The sequence below is a fragment of the Chiloscyllium plagiosum genome, unplaced genomic scaffold (assembly GCF_037043375.1).
Source record: "Chiloscyllium plagiosum isolate Xiang-an unplaced genomic scaffold, Cpla_swu_hap1 HiC_scaffold_12, whole genome shotgun sequence".
Taxonomy (NCBI): domain Eukaryota; kingdom Metazoa; phylum Chordata; class Chondrichthyes; order Orectolobiformes; family Hemiscylliidae; genus Chiloscyllium; species Chiloscyllium plagiosum.
The window spans coordinates 69,178,600-69,197,884 of NW_028270150.1; the positions used below are offsets into that span (position 1 = coordinate 69,178,600).

Below are 19,285 nucleotides of genomic sequence, written 5' to 3' on the forward strand. Positions count from 1 at the left end.
GTCATCTGCAAACTTACTAACTGTACCTCTTATGCTCACATCCAAATTATTTATGTAAATGACAAAAAGTAGAGGGCCCAGCACCGATTCTTGTGGCACTCCACTGGTCACAGGCCTCCAGTCTGAAAAACAACCCTCCACCACCACCCTCTGTCTTCTACCTTTGAGCCAGTTCTGTATCCAAATGGCTAGTTCTCCCTGTACTCCATGAGATCTAACCTTGCTAATCAGTATCCCATGGGGAGCCTTGTCGAATGCCTTACTGAAGTCCATCGAGATCACATCTACTGCTCTGCCCTCATCAATCTTCTTTTGTTACTTCTTCAAAAAACTCAATCAAGTTTGTGAGACATGATTTCCCACGCACAAAGCCATGTTAACTATCCCAAATCAGTCCTTGCCTTTCCAAATACATGTACATCCTGTCCCTCAGGATTCTCTCCAACAACTTGCCCACCACCAAGGTCAGGCTCACCGGTCTATAGCTCCCTGGCTTGTCTTCCTGGAATGGAAGAATTATCCTAGGAGGAAAGATTGTGTAAACTGGGCCTCTTTCAAATGGAGTTTAGAAGAATGAGAGGTTATCTTATTCTAACATATAAGATCCTGAGGAGACTTGACAGTGTGAATGATGAAGAATGTTTCCCTTTTGGGAGGTACAGTTTGAGAGGAATTTTTTTTCCTCTCAGTGTCATGAGTGTTTGTAAGTCTTCACCAGAGAGCAGTAGAGGCAGGGTCCTTGGTCAATATTTTTAACAATGGAGTCAATGGCTATCAGAGGTAGGTGGGAATGTGGAGTTGAGGGTGCAATTATATCAGCTAAGATTTTGTTGAGTGGAAGATTGGGCTAGATAGGTTGAATGGCCTACTCCTAGTTCATACTCTCATGTCTTTCTAACTCTAATGAGCCACATTTACTGAAGAGAATTGCCGCATTAATCTATATTTTACATTCATGAGATCTTGAAGGTTCAGAAAGCTTAGAGGTACAGGACATTGGTTAGGCCACTTTTGGAATATTGTATCCAATTCTTGTTTCCCTCCTATGGGAAGGACATTGTGAAACTTGAAAGGGTTCAGAGAAGATTTATAAGGTTTGGAGGGTTTGAGCTATCAGGAGAGGCTAAATAGGCTGGGACTGTTTTCTCTGGAGTATCGGAAGCTGAGGGGTGACCTTATAGAGGTTTATAAAATCATGAGGGGCATGGATTGGATAAATAGACAAGGTCTTTTCCCTGGGTTCAGGGAGTCCAGAACTAGAGGGTATAAGTTTCAGGTGAGAGGGGAAAGATTTAAAAGGGACCCAAGGGGCAACTTTTTCACTAAAAGGGTGAAATGGAACAAGCTGCCAGAAGATGTGGTGGAGGCTGGGTACAATTACAACATTTAAAAGTCATCTGGATGGTTGCATGAATAGAAAGGGCTTAGAGATTACGGGTCAAGTGCTGGCAAATGGGACTAGATTAATTTAGGATATCTGGTTGGCATAGATGTATTGAACTGAAGGGTCTGTTTCTGTGCTGTATATCTCTATGGCCCCAAGCTGAATACAGCTTTACGCTTATACTAATTCTCGTATTATTATTCCTGAAGGCAGAAGGCTGAATCTTTGTCAGCTCTGCCAAAGCAAAATTGTTTGAAGAAACCTTGGACTATAAGATGTGGGCATGGTAAAAGATCATAGGGCAACATTTCGAGATTAGGTTAGGAAAGGGATATAGGCCAAAGGCAGGTATATGGATTTACGCCATAATTCCATAAGACCATAAGACCATAAGACATAGGAGTGGAACTAAGGCCATTAGGCCCATCGAGTCCACTCCGCCATTCAATCATGGCTGATGGGCATTTCAACTCCACTTACCCGCATTCTCCCCGTAGCCCTTAATTCCTTGTGACATCAAGAATTTATCAATTTCTGCCTTGAAGACATTTAGCGTCCCAGTCTCCACTGCACTCTGTGGCAATGAATTCCACAGGCCCACCACTCTCTGGCTGAAGAAATGTCTCCGCATTTCTGCTCTGAATTTACCCCCTCTAATTCTAAGGCTGTGTCCACGGGTCCTAGTCTCCTCGCCTAACGGAAACAATTTCCTAGCGTCCACCCTCTCCAAGCCATGTATTATCTTGTAAGTTTCTATTAGATCTCCCCTTAATCTTCTAAACTCCAATGAATACAATCCCAGGATCCTCAGCCGTTCCTCATATGTTAGACCTACCATTCCAGGGATCATCAATGTGAATCTCTGCTGGACACGCTCCAGTGCCAGTATGTCCTTCCTGAGGTGTGGGGACCAAAACTGGACACAGTACTCCACATGGGGCCTAACCAGAGCTTTGTAAAGTCTCAGTAGCACAACAGTGCTTTTATATTCCAACCCTCTTGAGATAATTGACAACATTGCATTCGCTTTCTTAATCACGGACTGAACCTGCATGTTTACCTTTAGAGAATTCTCAACTAGCACTCCCAGATCCCTCTGTACTTTGGCTTTATGAACTTTCTCACCGTTTAGAAAGTAGTCCATGCTTGTATTCTTTTTTCCAAAGTGCAAGACCTTGTATTTGCTCACATTGAATTCCATCAGCCATTTCCTGGACCACTCTTCCAAACTGTCTAGATCCTTCTGCAGCCTCCCCACTTCCTCAGTACTACCTGCCTGTCCACCTAACTTTGTATCATCGGCAAACTTCGCTAGAATGCCCCCAGTCCCTTCATCCAGATCATTAATATATAATGTGAACAACTGCGGCCCCAACACTGAACCCTGCGGGACACCGCTTGTCACCGGCTGCCATTCCGAAAAAGAACCTTTTATCCCAACTCTCTGCCTTCTGTCAGACAGCCAATCCTCAATCCATACCAGTAGTTCACCTCGAACACCATGGACCCTCACCTTGCTCAGCAGCCTCCCATATGGCACCTTATCAAAGGCCTTTTGGAAGTCGAGGTAGATAACATCTACTGGGTTTCCCTGGTCTAACCTACTTGTCACCTCTTCAAAGAACTCCAACAGGTTTGTCAGGCACGACCTCCCCTTACTAAATCCATGTTGACTTGTTCTAATCCGACCCTGCTCTTCCAAGAATTTAGAAACCTCATCCTTAATGATGGATTCTAGAATTTTACCAACAACCGAGGTTAGGCTAATTGGCCTATAATTTTCCATCTTTTGCCTTGATCCTTTCTTGAACAAGGGGGTTACAACAGCGATCTTCCAATCATCCGGGACTTTCCCTGACTCCAGTGACTTTTGAAAGATCTCAACCAACGCCTCCGCTATTTCCTCAGCCACCTCCCTCAGAACTCTAGGATGTAGCCCATTGGGGCCAGGAGATTTATCAATTTTAAGACCTTTTAGCTTTTCTTACTCTTTCTCTTTTGTAATGGCAACCATACTCAACTCAGCCCCCTGACTCCCTTTAATTGTTGGGATATTATTCATGTCTTCCACTGTGAAGACTGACGCAAAGTACTTATTAGGTTCTCCTGCTATTTCCTTATCTCCCATCACTAGGCTTCCAGCATCAGTTTGAAGTGGCCCAATGTCTACTTTTGCCTGTCATTTGTTTCCTATGTATTGAAAGAAACTTTTACTATCATTTCTAATATTACTGGCTAGCCTACCTTCATATTTGATCCTCTCCTTCCTTACTTCTCTCTTTATTATCCTCTGTTTGTTTTTGTAGCCTTCCCAATCTTCTGATTTCCCAGTGCTCTTGGCCACTTTATAGGATCTCTCTTTTTCTTTGATAGGTTTCCTGACTTCCTTTGTCAGCCATGGCTGTCTAATCCTTCCCCGGATAATCTTTCTCTTCTTGGGGATGACCCTCTGTACAGTGTCCTCAATTTTACCCACAAACTCCCACCATTTTTGCTCTACTGTCTTCCCTGCTAGGCTCTGCTTCCAGTCTATTTTCGTCAGTTCCTCTCTCATGCCCTCATAATTACCTTTATTTAACTGTAACACCATTACATCCGATTTTGCCTTCTCTCTTTCAAACTGCAGACTGAACTCTACCATATTATGATCGCTGCTTCCTAAGTGTTCCCTTACTTTAAGATTTTTTATAAAGTCTGGTTCATTACATAGCACTAGGTCCAGAATAGCCTGCTCCCTTGTGGGCTCCATGACAAGCTGTACAAAAAAGCCATCCTGTAAGCATTCCATGAATTCTCTTTCTTTGGATCCACTGGCAACATTATTTACCCAGTCCACCTGCATATTGAAGTTTCCCATGATCACCGTGACCTTGCCTTTCTGATATGCTTTCTCTATTTCCCGGTACATGTTGTGCCCCTGGTCCTGACCACTGTTAGGAGGTCTGTACATAACTCCCACTATGGTTTTTTTGCATTTGTGGTTCCTCAATTCCACCCACACAGGCTCCACCATGATATCACTGAATGGAAGAGCAGGCTCAAAGAGCTGAATCATAGAATCCTGACAGTGTGGAAACAGGCCATTTGGCCCATTGAGTCCATACTGACTCTCCAAAGAGCATCCCAAACAGACCAACCCCCTTGCCCTATCCCTGTAACCTGCATCTCCCATGGCTAATCCATCTCGCCTGTATATTAGATTAGATTAGATTAGATTACTTACAGTGTGGAAACAGGCCCTTCGGCCCAACAAGTCCACACCGACCCGCCGAAGCGCAATCCACCCAGACCCATTCCCCTACATTTACCTCTTCACCTAACACTACGGGCAATTTAGCCTGGCCAATTCACCTGACCTGCACATTTTTGGATTGTGGGAGGAAACCGGAGCACCCGGAGGAAACCCACGCAGACATGGGGAAAATGTGCAAACTCCACACAAAGAGTCGCTAGCGACGGGACATTATGGGTAATTCACCACAGCCAGTCCACCTAACCTGCACGTTTTTTGGCCTACTCCTGTTCCTGTTCCTAAAAAGGTTAGCCAAAGTAGGGTTCCCACTATTATACCAGAACTGTAATCTTATGCATTTTGCTGCAGAGATATTTCCATTGTGTTCATCCTTCCTTGAGACAGTGACCAACAAATGGCAAAATTTAGACAACCTGGCACAATGGATGTATAGGTGAATTTCTTTGATTTTTCTGAACAGATAATAATTTCTATAATTCCACCCAGACCATCTGCAGTGTTATAACAATTGTCTTATTGATGGAGGCAATTTGGGCTTCAATAAAGTGTGCCTTTGCGATTATCCACCTCTGACAGGAGCAGCTCAAGGTCATACTCACTGGCTTTCAGTACTGTTGGTTCATGGTAGGTGAGCTATCCTCTGATAAGGATAAAGGAGGTACATGAATCTGGATGTGTGGGTCTCATCATTTACCTTGTTATTAACCTTAAGGGATGTGACATTTTTGAGGGAAAGGTGTTGCTTCCCTGCAATTTTTGTTTTTGTTGTGGTTGAAGGCAAATAGTGTGTTGGCCTTCATAGCAAGATTTGAGTATAGGAGCAGAGATGTCTTGCTGCAATTATACAGGTCCTTGGTGAGGTCACATCTGGAGTATTGTGTGCAGTTTTGGTCTCATTACCTGAGGAAGGATGTTCTGGCTATGAAGGGAATGAAATGAAGATTTACCAGACTCATTCCTGGAATAGCAGGACTGATGGATGAAGAGAGACTGGATTATTAGGACTACATTCACTTAAGTTTAGAAGAATGAGTGGAAGTCGCATAGAAGCCTACAAAATTCTAATAGGATTAAACAGGGTAAAGGAAAGAAAGATGGTCCCAAACACTGGGGAGTGCAGAACCAGGAGTCACAGCCTAAGGATACTGAGTAGGCCAACTAGGGCTGAGATGAGGAGAAATTTCTTCATCCAGAGAGTAGTGAGACTCTAGAATTCTCTACCACCAAAACAGTTGAGGCCAACTGTTTCATGGAGGAGTTAGTTATGGTTCTTAGAGTTAAAGGGATCAAAGGATATGGGGAGAAAATGTGAACAGGTTATTGAGTTATAGGATCAGCCATGATCATATTGAATGTCAGAACAGGACTGAAGTGCCAAATGTCTGTTCTGGTCCCATGTTCTATGTTTCACCCTGCCTGCATCCTACTGAGTGGCAGCTTGACAGAACCTTCTCTGTATAACATACCAAATCAAATAAAAGTCTAATTGCTTCATTTAAATGTAGTAGATATTTATGGGCTGTGGCTTTGTTATCTGTTGTGCAGAAAATCTTAAATTTAATCTGATAATTTGCAAGATTGAATGTGGCTGAGATAATACTTGGTTAGTGTGGCATTCGATCTGTAATATTACAGAAAAACACAAAACAATCTGAGAATAGACTTGAAAGATTGTATGCCAGAAAGCATTTGGTATATTCATTAAAGAGATAACATGCAACAAGACTATCATAATGTATATTTGTGAAATTTTTCAAAATTGTTATTTTTTCTCACAGCACAGTCATATGATTAATAAAACACTTTCAATTATGATCTTCCTCTACTGAGCACAAAACATTTTTAAAATGGTGCTTGATATATAATTAACTGAAACTATGATTCATAAGTTTGAAATTTGAATCAATATTTATTTCACCTAATTTATTGTTATCATCTTGACATTTTACGACAATAATATTCGTGTAACGTTCTTTTGATAAAAATGAGTTAACAAGGCTCTACACATCTAACCATAGTCACAGAATCACAGACTTGTTAGAGTGCAGAAGGAGACCATTTGGTCCATCTATCCGAATGAGCATCTCATCTGGTGCTTTTCTCTTGCTTTCTCCTGATTATCCTGTAAATTGTGCCTATTCAACTAATTGGCCTATTCCCTTTTGAAGGCCTCTATTGAACCTGTCTGCATCAGACTCTTAGGCAATGCAGTCCAGTCCTTAACAACTCACTACATTAATTTTATTTTTCCTCATAATCACCTTAATTCATTCACAGCCTTTGGACTGACTAATTTGTGATCAAGATTCAATCTTGGCAGAGCACGGTAAAGTTTGCAAAGATCTGATTATTTTTTCTCTATATAGGTAATCTTTGTGATGTAGATGGGGCGAGCGATGATGATATGTCATCTGTAAGCCAAGTTAATGGTCAACATCAGTTTCCACCATGTTCCAGTTCAATTCCTTGTAACTCCACAACTTCTCCTGGTTTTTGGATCAACTGCCTCAACAGAAAAAACACAGGGAGGTTAGTGAGGAAAGGTCTTCGGCAATTAAGGTCAGCAAGCACTGAAATTATTGCTTTTATCATATTTTGTTTTCACGTGACAGATCATCCACTCTTTAGAGGACCTGTCTGACTTGTTTAATTTCCAAGGGATAAGACTCAGGTGCATTCTATTACTGAGCATTCTGCCCTGACAACATCGTCGCCCAGTCAATGAAGGTGAAAATGACCCAAAGTTTCTGCTCAAAGGTCTGACCCTCAAGCTGACCAACTAATAGATCTATGTAGAATTATGACATACAAATCAGAATATAGTCACCAATGGTACTTCACAACAGTTTTAAATAGATACAGAAAGATGTACTATTTGCACAAAATATAGTTTATCAGTTGGTATATCTTTGTGGTGATGTACACAACCACATTACGTTTTTCAGTAATTTTTCCTTTTCCTTTTAATGTGGGCAGTCAGGCTAAATTTTTTTAAAATAAACTTTTAATGTTCTATCCAACTATTGAGTTTGGGAGAATATGCCTTTTAGCAATATCTTTGGTGCATTAAATCATAACTAATCTCTCGCTTAAGTTGTATATTCATAAAATAGGATCTCCACACAGTTTAAAATACCAGTAACTCTCCTTAACACAGGCAATCAAGTAAGATTGGCAGGAACAGAACTAGAAATATTGATTAAAATTCATTACTTAACCTATATATAACCATATGCATGGAACCAAAATTATTTATTATTAAAATTTACACAGATACAATCAGACATTTATTAAGGGCTACGGGGAGAATGCAGGTAAGTGGAGTTGAAATGCCCATCAGCCATGATTGAATGGCGGAGTGGACTCGATGGGCCGAATGGCCTTACTTCCCCTCCTATGTCTTATGGTCTTATGGACATGCCATTACTTAACATTCAAATGAACTGAAGTTAACAAAGAAAAATGCAGCATTAATATTTCAAAATGCAACCTTCACTATAGAACATCAAGCAATCAATTAACAATGTGCAACCATCCCAGCACGATTGGAATAGTGGACACTCACTATTCCACAACCATGTGACTATTCAATTAAATTACTGAAGTGATTAATTTGCCAGACAGGCTGTTAATCAGGACAAAAGTAATTCACACCAGATTTCATCATTAACAGGAAAATAATGATTTATTGTATATAGAGTTATTCTTTAAAAATTGTAAAAATGAATTATTAATTATGGGACTTAAGCTATACTCCTTTTAAAACCCAGGCATTCACACATTCATTCATGAATAAATCAGACAAAAACAGATGCTGTGACATAAATATTATTGGTGAAAAAACATACACAAGATAAAATAAGCTCTGCTGCCTCACAGCGCCAGGGACCTGGGTTCAATTGCAGCCTTGGACAACTGTCTGTGTGGAGTTTGCACATTCTCCCAGTGTCTGCATGGGTTTCCTCTGGATGCTCCGGTTTCCTCCCACAATCCAAAGATGTGCAGGTTGGGTGAATTGGCCATACTAAATTGTCCGTAGTGTTCAGGGATGTGTAGGCGAGGTGCATTAGTCGAGGGAAAGGTAGAGTATTGGGGAATGGATCTGAGTGAGTTACTGTTTGGAGGGTCGGGTTTGGACTTGTTGGGCCAAATGGTCTATTTCCACACTGTAGGGATTCTATGATTCTATGATAAATCAAAGTCTGGAATGCAAGGGTGGGAACAGTTTTTTTTTGTCAGATCTTTTGATTCTGAACAATGATGACATCTTGGTGGTCACAGAGTCATGGTTGATCTTTAATTCAGGTGGACTGAGGTCCTTTATTATATCAGAATTCTTTCTTTTTAGTGTATCTAGACAATCACAGTACTATGACAAAGTTAAAAATCACACAACATCAGGTTTTAGTCCAACAGGTTTATTTGGAAGCAGTAGCTTTCGAAGCGCTGAATCCTTCGTCAGGTAACTAGTGGAGCAGGATGCGTAGGACACAGGAATTTATGGTAAAAGATCAAAACGTCATACAACTGATGCAATGTATGGACCAAACCTAGATTGCTGTTAAGTCTTTAATCACTTCTAATGGGGATACAGGTTTTAATCCATTAATGTGTAAATCCCAGAACTTCTTTCAAGTCACATTCCTGAGATAACAAGGTTTTATATAAAAACAAGTGACATCTCAGCTCAGACAATGCAGTAAAGGTGTGAGGTTAGAGCCTGTCTGTATCCCAACCTTGAATCAGACTGGTTCTTTTTTCAGAGTAAGAATTGATAAAATGTCATATGGACTGACTGCCTATAGGTTTTGTGCTTTTTGGATTTACATATTAATGAATCAAAACCTACATTCCCATTCTAATTGATTAAAGGCTTAATAGCGATCTAGATTTGTTCAGTACATCGCATTAGTTGTACGACACTTTGATCGTTTACCATAAATTCTGTGTCTTATGATTTTGCCCCACTAGCTACTTCCAAATAAACCTGTTAGACTATAACCTGGTGTTGTGTGATTTTTAACTTTGTCCCTGCCAATCCAACACCGGCACCTCCGCATCAGTTCTATGACAAACAGCAGCTGAACCATTCTGAAGGCAGTTGTTAGGCAATTATTCTCTTCACTCAAAGACCTCTGGTGCAACATTGTCTTATAAAGTGCCATCTCAATGCTTCAAAAAAAATCTGATCTTTTGTAGCTAAACGGTAAACTGCACAATCCCATTTAACCTTCAAGTTGCAAACAAAACTCTCCCAGAACCTTTTGCTATCTAACAGTGCCCAACTTGCACTTTACAGTTTATAGTTCAAAAGTCCCTTGCACACTAAAACATAGACAATTACTGTAAAATGTACTATCAGCAATCTAGAAACTATGTACACCTGACTTTAAGTTTGAAGTATGAGTAACTGTTAAGATCCCCACAGACACTAACAACCTTTGAGAAGAGAGGAATTCCTCAACAACCAACAAAAATAACTAAAAAGCAAGATTTCACATTTCAAGACCTTTGCAATAACGAAGAAACTAAATATCAAATAGATAAAACATCACTAAACAGGTCACTAACATAAAACCAAAGAGAATTATCAGTTTTGCACTGAACAACATAACTGAAATATATCTTAGCAAACACTTTTATTCGACATCACACTTGTGGCTGACATGTAGCATGACAAGAATAGTCCCATAGTCGCTCCCAGTTTTTCAGATGCTCTTCAGTTTTCTCCATCATGTCAGATCAAAGCCTTCAGTCTCCTTGGACACTCATTGCTCTACGGAATACCACAGAAACTTTCCATTCTACACATCTTCAAGAGTTCCATCTATTATGTTCCTTCTCTTTTTAACAGAATCTAAACCCTCCTGAGCTTCCTGTGTGGTTGTTAGCAAAACCAGTCTATTTTCCCATCGCAGTATCTCCTTTGTCTTCACATGTCAAGAAACAGCTTTCATATTTTCTTCGAGATACAGTGAAAAGGAGTTACAATTACACCCAACCCTCAATGGGTTTTGATTTGAGTTTCTCTCCTATGGCAACCAGAACACACAGGCACATCTCTGAGCAAACTTTTACAGAAAGTTTTATTTCACCTTAACAGGAGACATTTGAACACATAACTACTTTGCAACTTCTTACCGTTGTTAAGACGGACCCGCGGGGTCCCGTCTTTGCGTGTTCTTTCGGAAGGAGAGACTCACACTGGCAACTATGGTTAGATGCAGACAGCAGTTTATTCACAGAATCTTAACTGGTACAACGAATCTACAAGCATGCATTCGTTGGAGAAGGCGTTCTCCCTTCTCGTTCAAACTTGACACAATTATACTTCGCGCTGCCTGGAGTCCCCGGTCAGTTCGCCTTCCCCATTGGTCCATTCATCTGCGCGCGCTGGGGATCCGTCCTCCTATTGGCCGCATCGAAGTGCCTGTCCAGCTCCTGCTGTGCTTGACAATGGCTCAGCCATCCCCGGGAGCGGTTCCGATCCCGTATTCAATAGTTCATTGTTTCAAGGAATTACTATGCGTCTGACAGGCTAGCCATTTTCAATAGTTTCAGTTTAACTAAATTGACAATTACACTTGTCAACTTTAGACTTAAATAGAGCCATTCACACTTAACAGTTACAGGTTCCGATAGAGCAATTCACACTTGTCTAACAGTTACAGATTCCGATCGGTTTCTTTATTAATCCCGAGTTTCGATGGGGCAATTGATACTGGCTGGTATTTACAGGCTCCAAGATTTAATTAACATTATGCATATCCCTTACAAGCTCCAGCTAGGTAGCCATGCAGTCACCAGCAGCAGCTCGCTTGGCTGTTGTTAACCATTTCAGGGCTAGAAGTGTCTGTTGCAGAACTAGTGTCACCCTCCCTAGCCCTACATTAAACACCCCAGTGAAATCTCCCCAACACCGTCTAAAAGGACAAAGGCAGCAGAGACAGGAATACTGTCACCGGTATGTTCATCTCTAACTACTCGCCATCCTGACATAAAAATATATAATAATTCTTCCACTCTTGCTGGAATAAATTCCAGAAACACACACCCCACCAAATGCATTGTGGGTCTCCCTACACAAAATGGACTGCAGTGGTTCAAGAAGGCATCTTGCCAGCTCCTTCTCAAAGGCTATCAGGGAAATTAGAAATCTGAAACCTGAAATGTGAGCAAGTTTGAAGTGGTTGAAACATCCTTGGAATGGTTTGAACTCACAATTAGGATTAAAAGTTTATCTTTCTATTAAACAGGCCCATTGATAAAGGAGTATTGCCCCGACGTCCATTCGCTCCCAGAAGCATTGCAGATCTGAAAATTGGGCACCTCGTTAAATTCTCCCGACCTGCAGGGAAAATCAGCAAAGGATTGATTAAATACTTGGGTCACTTACCAGGTCGACAGGAAGCATACCTGGGCGTAGAACTGGAAGGCGATGAAGTAGGACGGCATAATGGAACATTTGAAGGAGTTCGTTATTTCATTTGGTACGTTTGACATTCCAACCTTTTGATCTGAAGCAAGATACATTCAAAGACTGCATGTTTCACTAAAATGTTTACTTTTCTCAAATAGTAGAGTTAACACGTAAACATGTATCATATTTATGGTGAACTACTGCAAAGTAAGTATTTCTGAATATTTAGCTTGGCCATGTTACTGATGGTGAAACAAAGTTGTTGAAAACATCATATCAATGCCACCTACAAATTCAGAATGACTATTAGCTCTCAGGGGGACATAATATTTCATTTCATTTTGCATATTTGCACAAGCTATTCTTGTGCCATTTCTGAACACTAGATAATATCAGTAATCTCAATAATGATTCTATCAGAGTGTCTAATCTAATATTGCAGTACAGAACTCAATCTGAACAGTTAACCATGATAGCCCCACAGTTATCTTCATTAAAATCTTGAAGACTGTATCCTTTGAAATCAAATAGACAGTTCGAAGTATAACAGTTTACAATTTGACATTGTCAACAATTCATTTCCTTGGAGTTTGGAGAATAGCTGTCTAACCACTGTAAGGAAGACTCTGTGATATTATCTCCAAGTAACTGTGAACTCCTTTGCCATTGTATGCTTGCAAGGTTAACATGGGCCTCTCTTTAATCTTGAACAAGCACGTCACCCAGGATTCTGCCAGGCAGATGTTAAACCAGGTAATATGACTCTAAAGTAAAATTAGTACCCCAAAATAAAAAAAATCTTACAAACATAAAATTTGTTATGGTGATAACCTAAATAGGTCCTAGTGGTAATGGAGACTAATCTTAGAAGTTGGATGTATAATACAAGTTGCACATATAGTATCAGCACATGTTCATAGGAACAAGAGTTTTTACAGTGTGGATTACAGTGTGGATTACAGTGTGGAAACAGGCCCTTCGGCCCAACAAGTCCACACCGACCCGCCGAAGCGAAACCCACCCCATACCCCTACATTTACCCCTTACCTAACACTAGGGGCAATTTAGTATGGCCAATTCACCTGACCCTGCACATCTTTGTGACTGTGGGAGGAAACCGGAGCACCCGGAGGAAACCCACGCAGACACGGGGAGAATGTGCAAACTCCACACAGTCAGTCGCCTGAGGCGGGAACTGAACCCGGGTCTCTGGCGCTGTGAAGCAGCAGTGCTAACCACTGTGCCACTGTGCCGCCCACGAGTCTTCTATTTTAATACACTTGATGAAATATCCAGTTCATTTCATTTAGCTTGACACCTCAGTTTTAAAGTGCTTTGATGTTGAGCAATATTTTGGAAGTTTTTATTACAATATAACAAGTCTTACATATTTTTGCATTATAGTATATTAATTTGCACTGTTGATTTGATAAGTACAATGAGATTAACACATCATTCTGCATCCTTACATTATCAATCACTGAGGAACTGATAGTGGTCACAAGAATTGAGCAACCCGTAGTCATTCGATAATCCTCTGGAACAGGAATGTTATAATCACATAGAATGGGAACCATGTCTAATGAAATACCATGAGTTCTACAGAAAACAGATTGTCTCTGATGAGTGCCAGTTGTACTAAGGCTGAAAGGTGAACCAGTTTTTTTCAAAGATTTTTAGAGGTTGACAAACCCTGTAGCAATGCAGTAGTTTGCAAGATCTTAGTTTTAAAAGACTGGAGGCAGAACATGATCAAAGCATGGACAAGAAAAATATCTTTTGCTGATGGTTTATCCAACATTCCAATAATATAGGTAGTTAGATTGATGTTGGGTAAAATATAATTACAGCAATGTTTTGAACTAGGTTTTTCATTGCTTAAGTTAAATTTCCAAGTGGAAGATAGGCTGTCTGCCATTATCCTAGCTGGAAAAGTTTAGTTGAAGAGATTTGAAGCATAAATACAACCTTAATTGAAACAGATGTCTACATGACTTGATTCAAGATATTTCATGGACCATGTACAATTCCATGATGCTAGTGGTCCAATTTAATGTATAAAAACATAAAAGCTGCTGCGAAGATAGAGAGGTGCTAAGTTCAGACATACTAATGTCTGCAATGACACACAGTATTCTTTCCCCAAAGATATTCAGGTGAAAATCTATTGACACCTTTGATGATGATAACCAACTCTTCCAACACAATATAACCCAGGTTCATTACAGTGGTTTAACTGTCATTTTCTTTTTTCTTCACAGTAAATTGAACAAAGGTGTCTTTGTCAACTTCAATAAAGTTATTATGGCGTGGGAGTAGAAAGGAAGGAAAATAACTTCTGATGTGAAATACAAAAGAAACCACTATCTTTCCACCTGGACCTAGATTTTCTTCAATTGTAAACAAGCAGCATCCTCTTCTCAGAGACAGGGATGTCATACGCCTCATTTTATCTTGTTTGTAGAAGAGGCTAAACTGGACTCAGTGAAACTTCTCTGTTCTTGCAAGAATACCAGCAATTGAGTTATAACAATTTGTGGGAGAATTGGAGTTGGATTAAAATTAGTCCCTGAATTGTTTGAAGTATAATTTCAAATATGCCAAACTAGCAATGTAGTAGAAAAGCTAACAACCCAATTGCAATGTCTATCATATGTAAAAATATGCAATTACACAGGGGTTTTGTAAATTAAGCTGCAGTCATCTCCAATGTTCCTGTTTGCATCAGACAAGAAAACTCATGAAGTACATGAAAACCAATGGGTGCAAAAGTTGGCTATGCAATCTGAGCAGACCCAGAAGTAAACATCCTTGGAAAATGTTGAATGTATGAAGACTTATGCTTATTGGTTCAAGTTAAATAACATGCATCAGTAAACTGCCCACTCATTTCCAGAGATATCCCTGATACCTAGCATTATTCTTACCTTTGTTGCAATCTCCATAACAACTGGAAACTTTCAAACTGAAATTTGAGCTTTTAATTATTAGCTGAAAGAGTGGCACACAAGAATAATATTTTGCTGTGACAAATGCAGAATTGGCACTCTTACTACTAAACACAATTTTCTTTTCATTGGTATCTGATATGTTAAATTACTGAACAAAATAGGCTCCTTTATACTTTTAATGACAAGTTAAAATTTGTTACATTAGTCTCTTAAATGAGCATTCAATCCTTCTTCAATCAATCCCAAGTGAGTTACAGTTCTTTTTCTTTTCCAAATGTTATTTTCCACAGTGTGAGTTTTACTATGGTTTCTCCATCTAATTTCAGTCACACAAGCCCTCTAACCTCGATTAAACTGCATACAAACTCAGTCTTCAAACTGAACTTGAGCTCCCACTTTCAGTCCACATGGTGAACAATAGGGTCATTATTTTCTCTGCTTAAGGTGCAGGTATGACTCTTTCAGTTGGCTGCAACCCCACAATTGAAACTCTCCCAGTGTGTGATATTCCTGAGTTTATAGGAATGAGTATAACCATAATCTTTCAATGGCTTCCTCTATTCTTTTCTCCATTGCAAAGGAAAATACATTAGCATTTCTACTTGAAAGCTAAGGTAATCTGCTAACTCTGATTACACTGGCCTTTCACCTTTGATAAAAAGGGTTATGTTAGCACAACTGTTTACAAATTAATTTCAATAACATCTTATTGCTTTTGGGAAACTAGGAGTTTTGGACTTAGAAATAGCTGTCATCATTCCCAAATGTAAATTCCTTGCATAGTCCCCTCAACAAAATAGTCTGAGCCCTTCTTTGATCTTTTAAAAATTTAAAGCACACAGATTTAATGTCAGATAGGCTTCGGCATAAATCATATTGCCTCTTTGATTTCTCCTAAAATTTAATGCTACAGTCCCAAACTTCAACATTTTTAGAAATAAAAATGTATTGTCCTAAAAATATAACAATCCTATTGTAACATCCTCTAAACTAGTTCACGTTAGTACTCAACATTCTGCTCCCCCCACTCCCTAAATCCATTCAAAGTGACATTTTTCACCCTAATCTCCCTTACGGTTGGAAGCTGCTCACTCTTCTAATTTGTACTTTACCCTGATACTATTTTTTAAGCAAGAGCTTTATTTTAAAGAGCATTATCCCCTTTTCTGTTTGAATTTTTAAACTTTTCTTTATCTGCATTGTCTGATATCCACAGTCAAGAGTGGGTGCATTGGATCTTCCAAGGTAATTCCCCTTATATCCTTCAACCAGCAGAGACACATACTCTTTCTGCTCCTGAACTTACAGCATGCTTACAACAATTGAGTGATAAATTGCTTACCATTCCAACAATATTCAACCATTATGTGTCAAAATCTGCATTTGTGCATCAAGTCATATCTGCAGGTTCACCTCCTATTAAAAAGTTTCAGAGTCTACAGTTCTCTGTACCTGTATGTACATCACCATGACTGAACACTAAGGAAAGTTTTTCAGAGGCAAAAATACAAGAGGTTCATGAGTATTTAATAATCATACTGATGATAATTCCCTCAGATACCTAACTGCAACTTTGCATTTTCCGTTACCTGCAAAATCACTTGTTTCCAATAAACTGCAGCATAAATTCCAATTCTCCTTCTTTACCCAAATAGTGATATTTTTTCCCAAAATGCCATATGCTATTCATGATAAGATATTCAGAATGATGGAAATTTGTATCATTATGTACTGTCCTTAAGATTGCCAGGCAATCAATTACAAATTATTTTTCTGAGCAGACTCTGCAAGATTCGATCAGGCATCACTGAATACCAACTATTGTAGATGGAAAATTACTGAATAAACTGGATTTGTAACAGCAAATCAGATTTTCCTATATATATATGAATCATGCCAATGTGATTTCAAGATTTTCATAGAATAGAATATCTTTGGCACCATTTTGTTTTCTGACCATCTCAATTCTTCTGCCTTTCAGCTTTTCTCTATTGTAAAGATCCTTGAGCAGAGACTACATCACAAAGAAAAAACATATTTAGCATATTCCCTGGTGTGGTTGTGCCATTTAAGCTTTGCACTCGAAATGGAATGACACTTCAGATCGTGACACTACACAATTAAACTGAGAAAATGCGTGGCCATGAAATCATCCCTGGCGTGACCAATACAACATGTGTGAGGTTTAATCAGATTGACAACAGATGAGTCATTTGTCCACTATTTTATCATTGAAATTATTTCAACACATTTTGGGTGACATTTTCCAAACATAAATATGATGCTCTGTTTGTCTTATTGTCATTTATTTAATGTTAAATTCAATTTGTTAAAAGGAATTTAATGTCTGAACTGTGAGTAAATGAATGATTATTGGTTAATTGTGACTCAGTGTTTTTATCTAAGTCAATAAAGGAGGTGCATTGAATGCTGGTTTTTGAAGGAGTTTTGTTTTAACCTGCAAGTCGCATCCAATACCTATTCGATATCTGATCAGCAAATAAGAACATTAACCCCAATTTTGACTTGGGGCATCAACAGACTGGGTGGAAACCAGTGCAGATCTTGACAGAATCAGGCTTCAGAAGTTATAACTCTTGGGCCTTATCTGCATCGCTCCATCAAATTTTCCCATTGAAAACTGTGAATTCAGACACCAGGAGGTCACCACCATAGAACCAAGGAATGTTTATGGTGCATGGATAAAGTAAGGGCAACAACTTTGCAGCAATAATGCTCGAATAATATGAATTGAGTTGTTTGTATTTTTGCAATTGAGAACAGTTTCATTTTAGAAGCAATAACCATGGGTCACCTCAACTTCAAGATGGTGGCAGAATAGCAGCGCAACATGTGGTCCACTTTACTTTTTATTGCTCTTTGTATGCTTTTTAAAAATGTTTCCATTTTTAATGGTACCTTACATTCTTCTAACTACTTGGATGCTAGTGAGGCGAGGAACAGGGAGCGAGTGTCTTCTCTTGGCCCAGACCCAGCGACGAGATGACTTCCAGCAGCCGGGAATAGTGGTAAAGGCCTAGTGGGCGGTTTCCATTGTGGTGGCCTCCCAAAGTGGCTACCTTGTCCAGGACGGGTGGTCTTGTCATGGTGTGGAGGTCTAGCCCTGGTGTGGAGGTTTTCTTTGGCAGCTTCCAGGAAATTCCAGTAGCCCAGTGTGAAGGTCAAGTCTCAGCACAGAGGTCTCAACTTGGCATGGAGGTACTGCACTTGCTTTATAGGCGGCTTCCAGGTCTTCCAGCGGCCCACTGTGGAGGTTGAGTCCCACCATAGAGGTCTCATCTCGTGGTGGTTGGGTGGTCTTGGCCTGACACTGCATTCTGGTTTCAGCCTGGTTTTCCAACATACCTGAACCCAGAGCCATAAATTGAACTGTGATTAACTTTTACTTTTATCTCTTATTTATGACTTCTAAGTGCCGTGGTATGCAACTTATAAAACTTTTCACTGTATTTCTTCTTGCAAAAGTACATGTGACAATAAATTGCTATTCTACTCAACTTGTTTCATGTTACTTTTTCTTCAGGATGGGTAAAGGGGTCAAGACTCCACAAATCAAGAGTAGCAATTAAGTCAAGGAAAAATTTAAAGAATATCAGTGTAATGATTTTTCTTCCAATGAATAAACACAATTCTATTTCTTTCATCCTTAATGTAGTTCAATGGGCATCCCTGAGTACAGAAAAGTGCTAGTGGCAGCAGATTCAATAGTTAGAGGAATGGGGTGGAGATTCTGTGGTTGCAAATGGGACTCCCAGAAGGTATGTTGCCTCCCAGGTGCCAGGGTTCAGGATGTCTCTGATCAAGTCTAGAAGATTGTGAAGGGTAAAGGTGAGCAGCCAGAAGTCATCGTGCACATTGGCATCAATGACATAGCTAGACAAAGGGATGAGGACCTAAAAAGTGATTTTGGGGAGTGAGGTTGGAAGCTAAACAGGAGGACGAGCAGAATAGTAACCTCTGTGCCAGTGCCTTGTGCTAGTGAGGCGAGGAACAGGGAGCGAGTGCAGCTAAACATGTGGCTACAGGTCTGGTGGAGGAGGGAGGGTTTCAGATATATAGATCATTGGGGTGTCTTCTGGGGAGGGTGTGACCTATACATGAAGGACAGGTTGCACTTAAACTGGAGAGGCACCAATGTCCTGGGTGGGAGATTTGCTAGTGGACTTCGGGAGGGTTTCAACCCATTTGGCAGGGGGATGGGAACTAGAGCTACAGATCAGAGGAGAGGGTAGTTGTTGAATGGACAGAAACGGAAT

General features: G+C 39.9%; 1 protein-coding gene across 3 annotated transcripts in view; it reads left to right on the top strand.

Moving 5' to 3' along the window:
- LOC122555492 (uncharacterized) overlaps positions 1–18,513 on the top strand; it is an 81,668-nt gene extending 63,155 nt beyond the window's left edge. The window contains exons 10-13 of one of the 3 annotated variants that reach the window (XR_015758904.1): positions 7,004–7,196; positions 11,894–12,127; positions 14,319–14,884; positions 16,990–18,513. Coding sequence is in view for 2 of the 3 variants with exons in the window: in XM_087992888.1 (XP_087849014.1) it covers positions 7,004–7,196; positions 11,894–12,127; positions 14,319–14,376 (485 nt within the window). In the remaining variant the exon portion in view is untranslated. Of the gene's footprint in view, positions 1–7,003; positions 7,197–11,893; positions 12,128–14,318 lie in introns of all 3 variants that reach the window. The other 2 variants (XM_087992888.1, XM_087992889.1) reach the window with 2 other exon arrangements.
- The last annotated feature ends 772 nt before the right edge of the window (positions 18,514–19,285 follow it).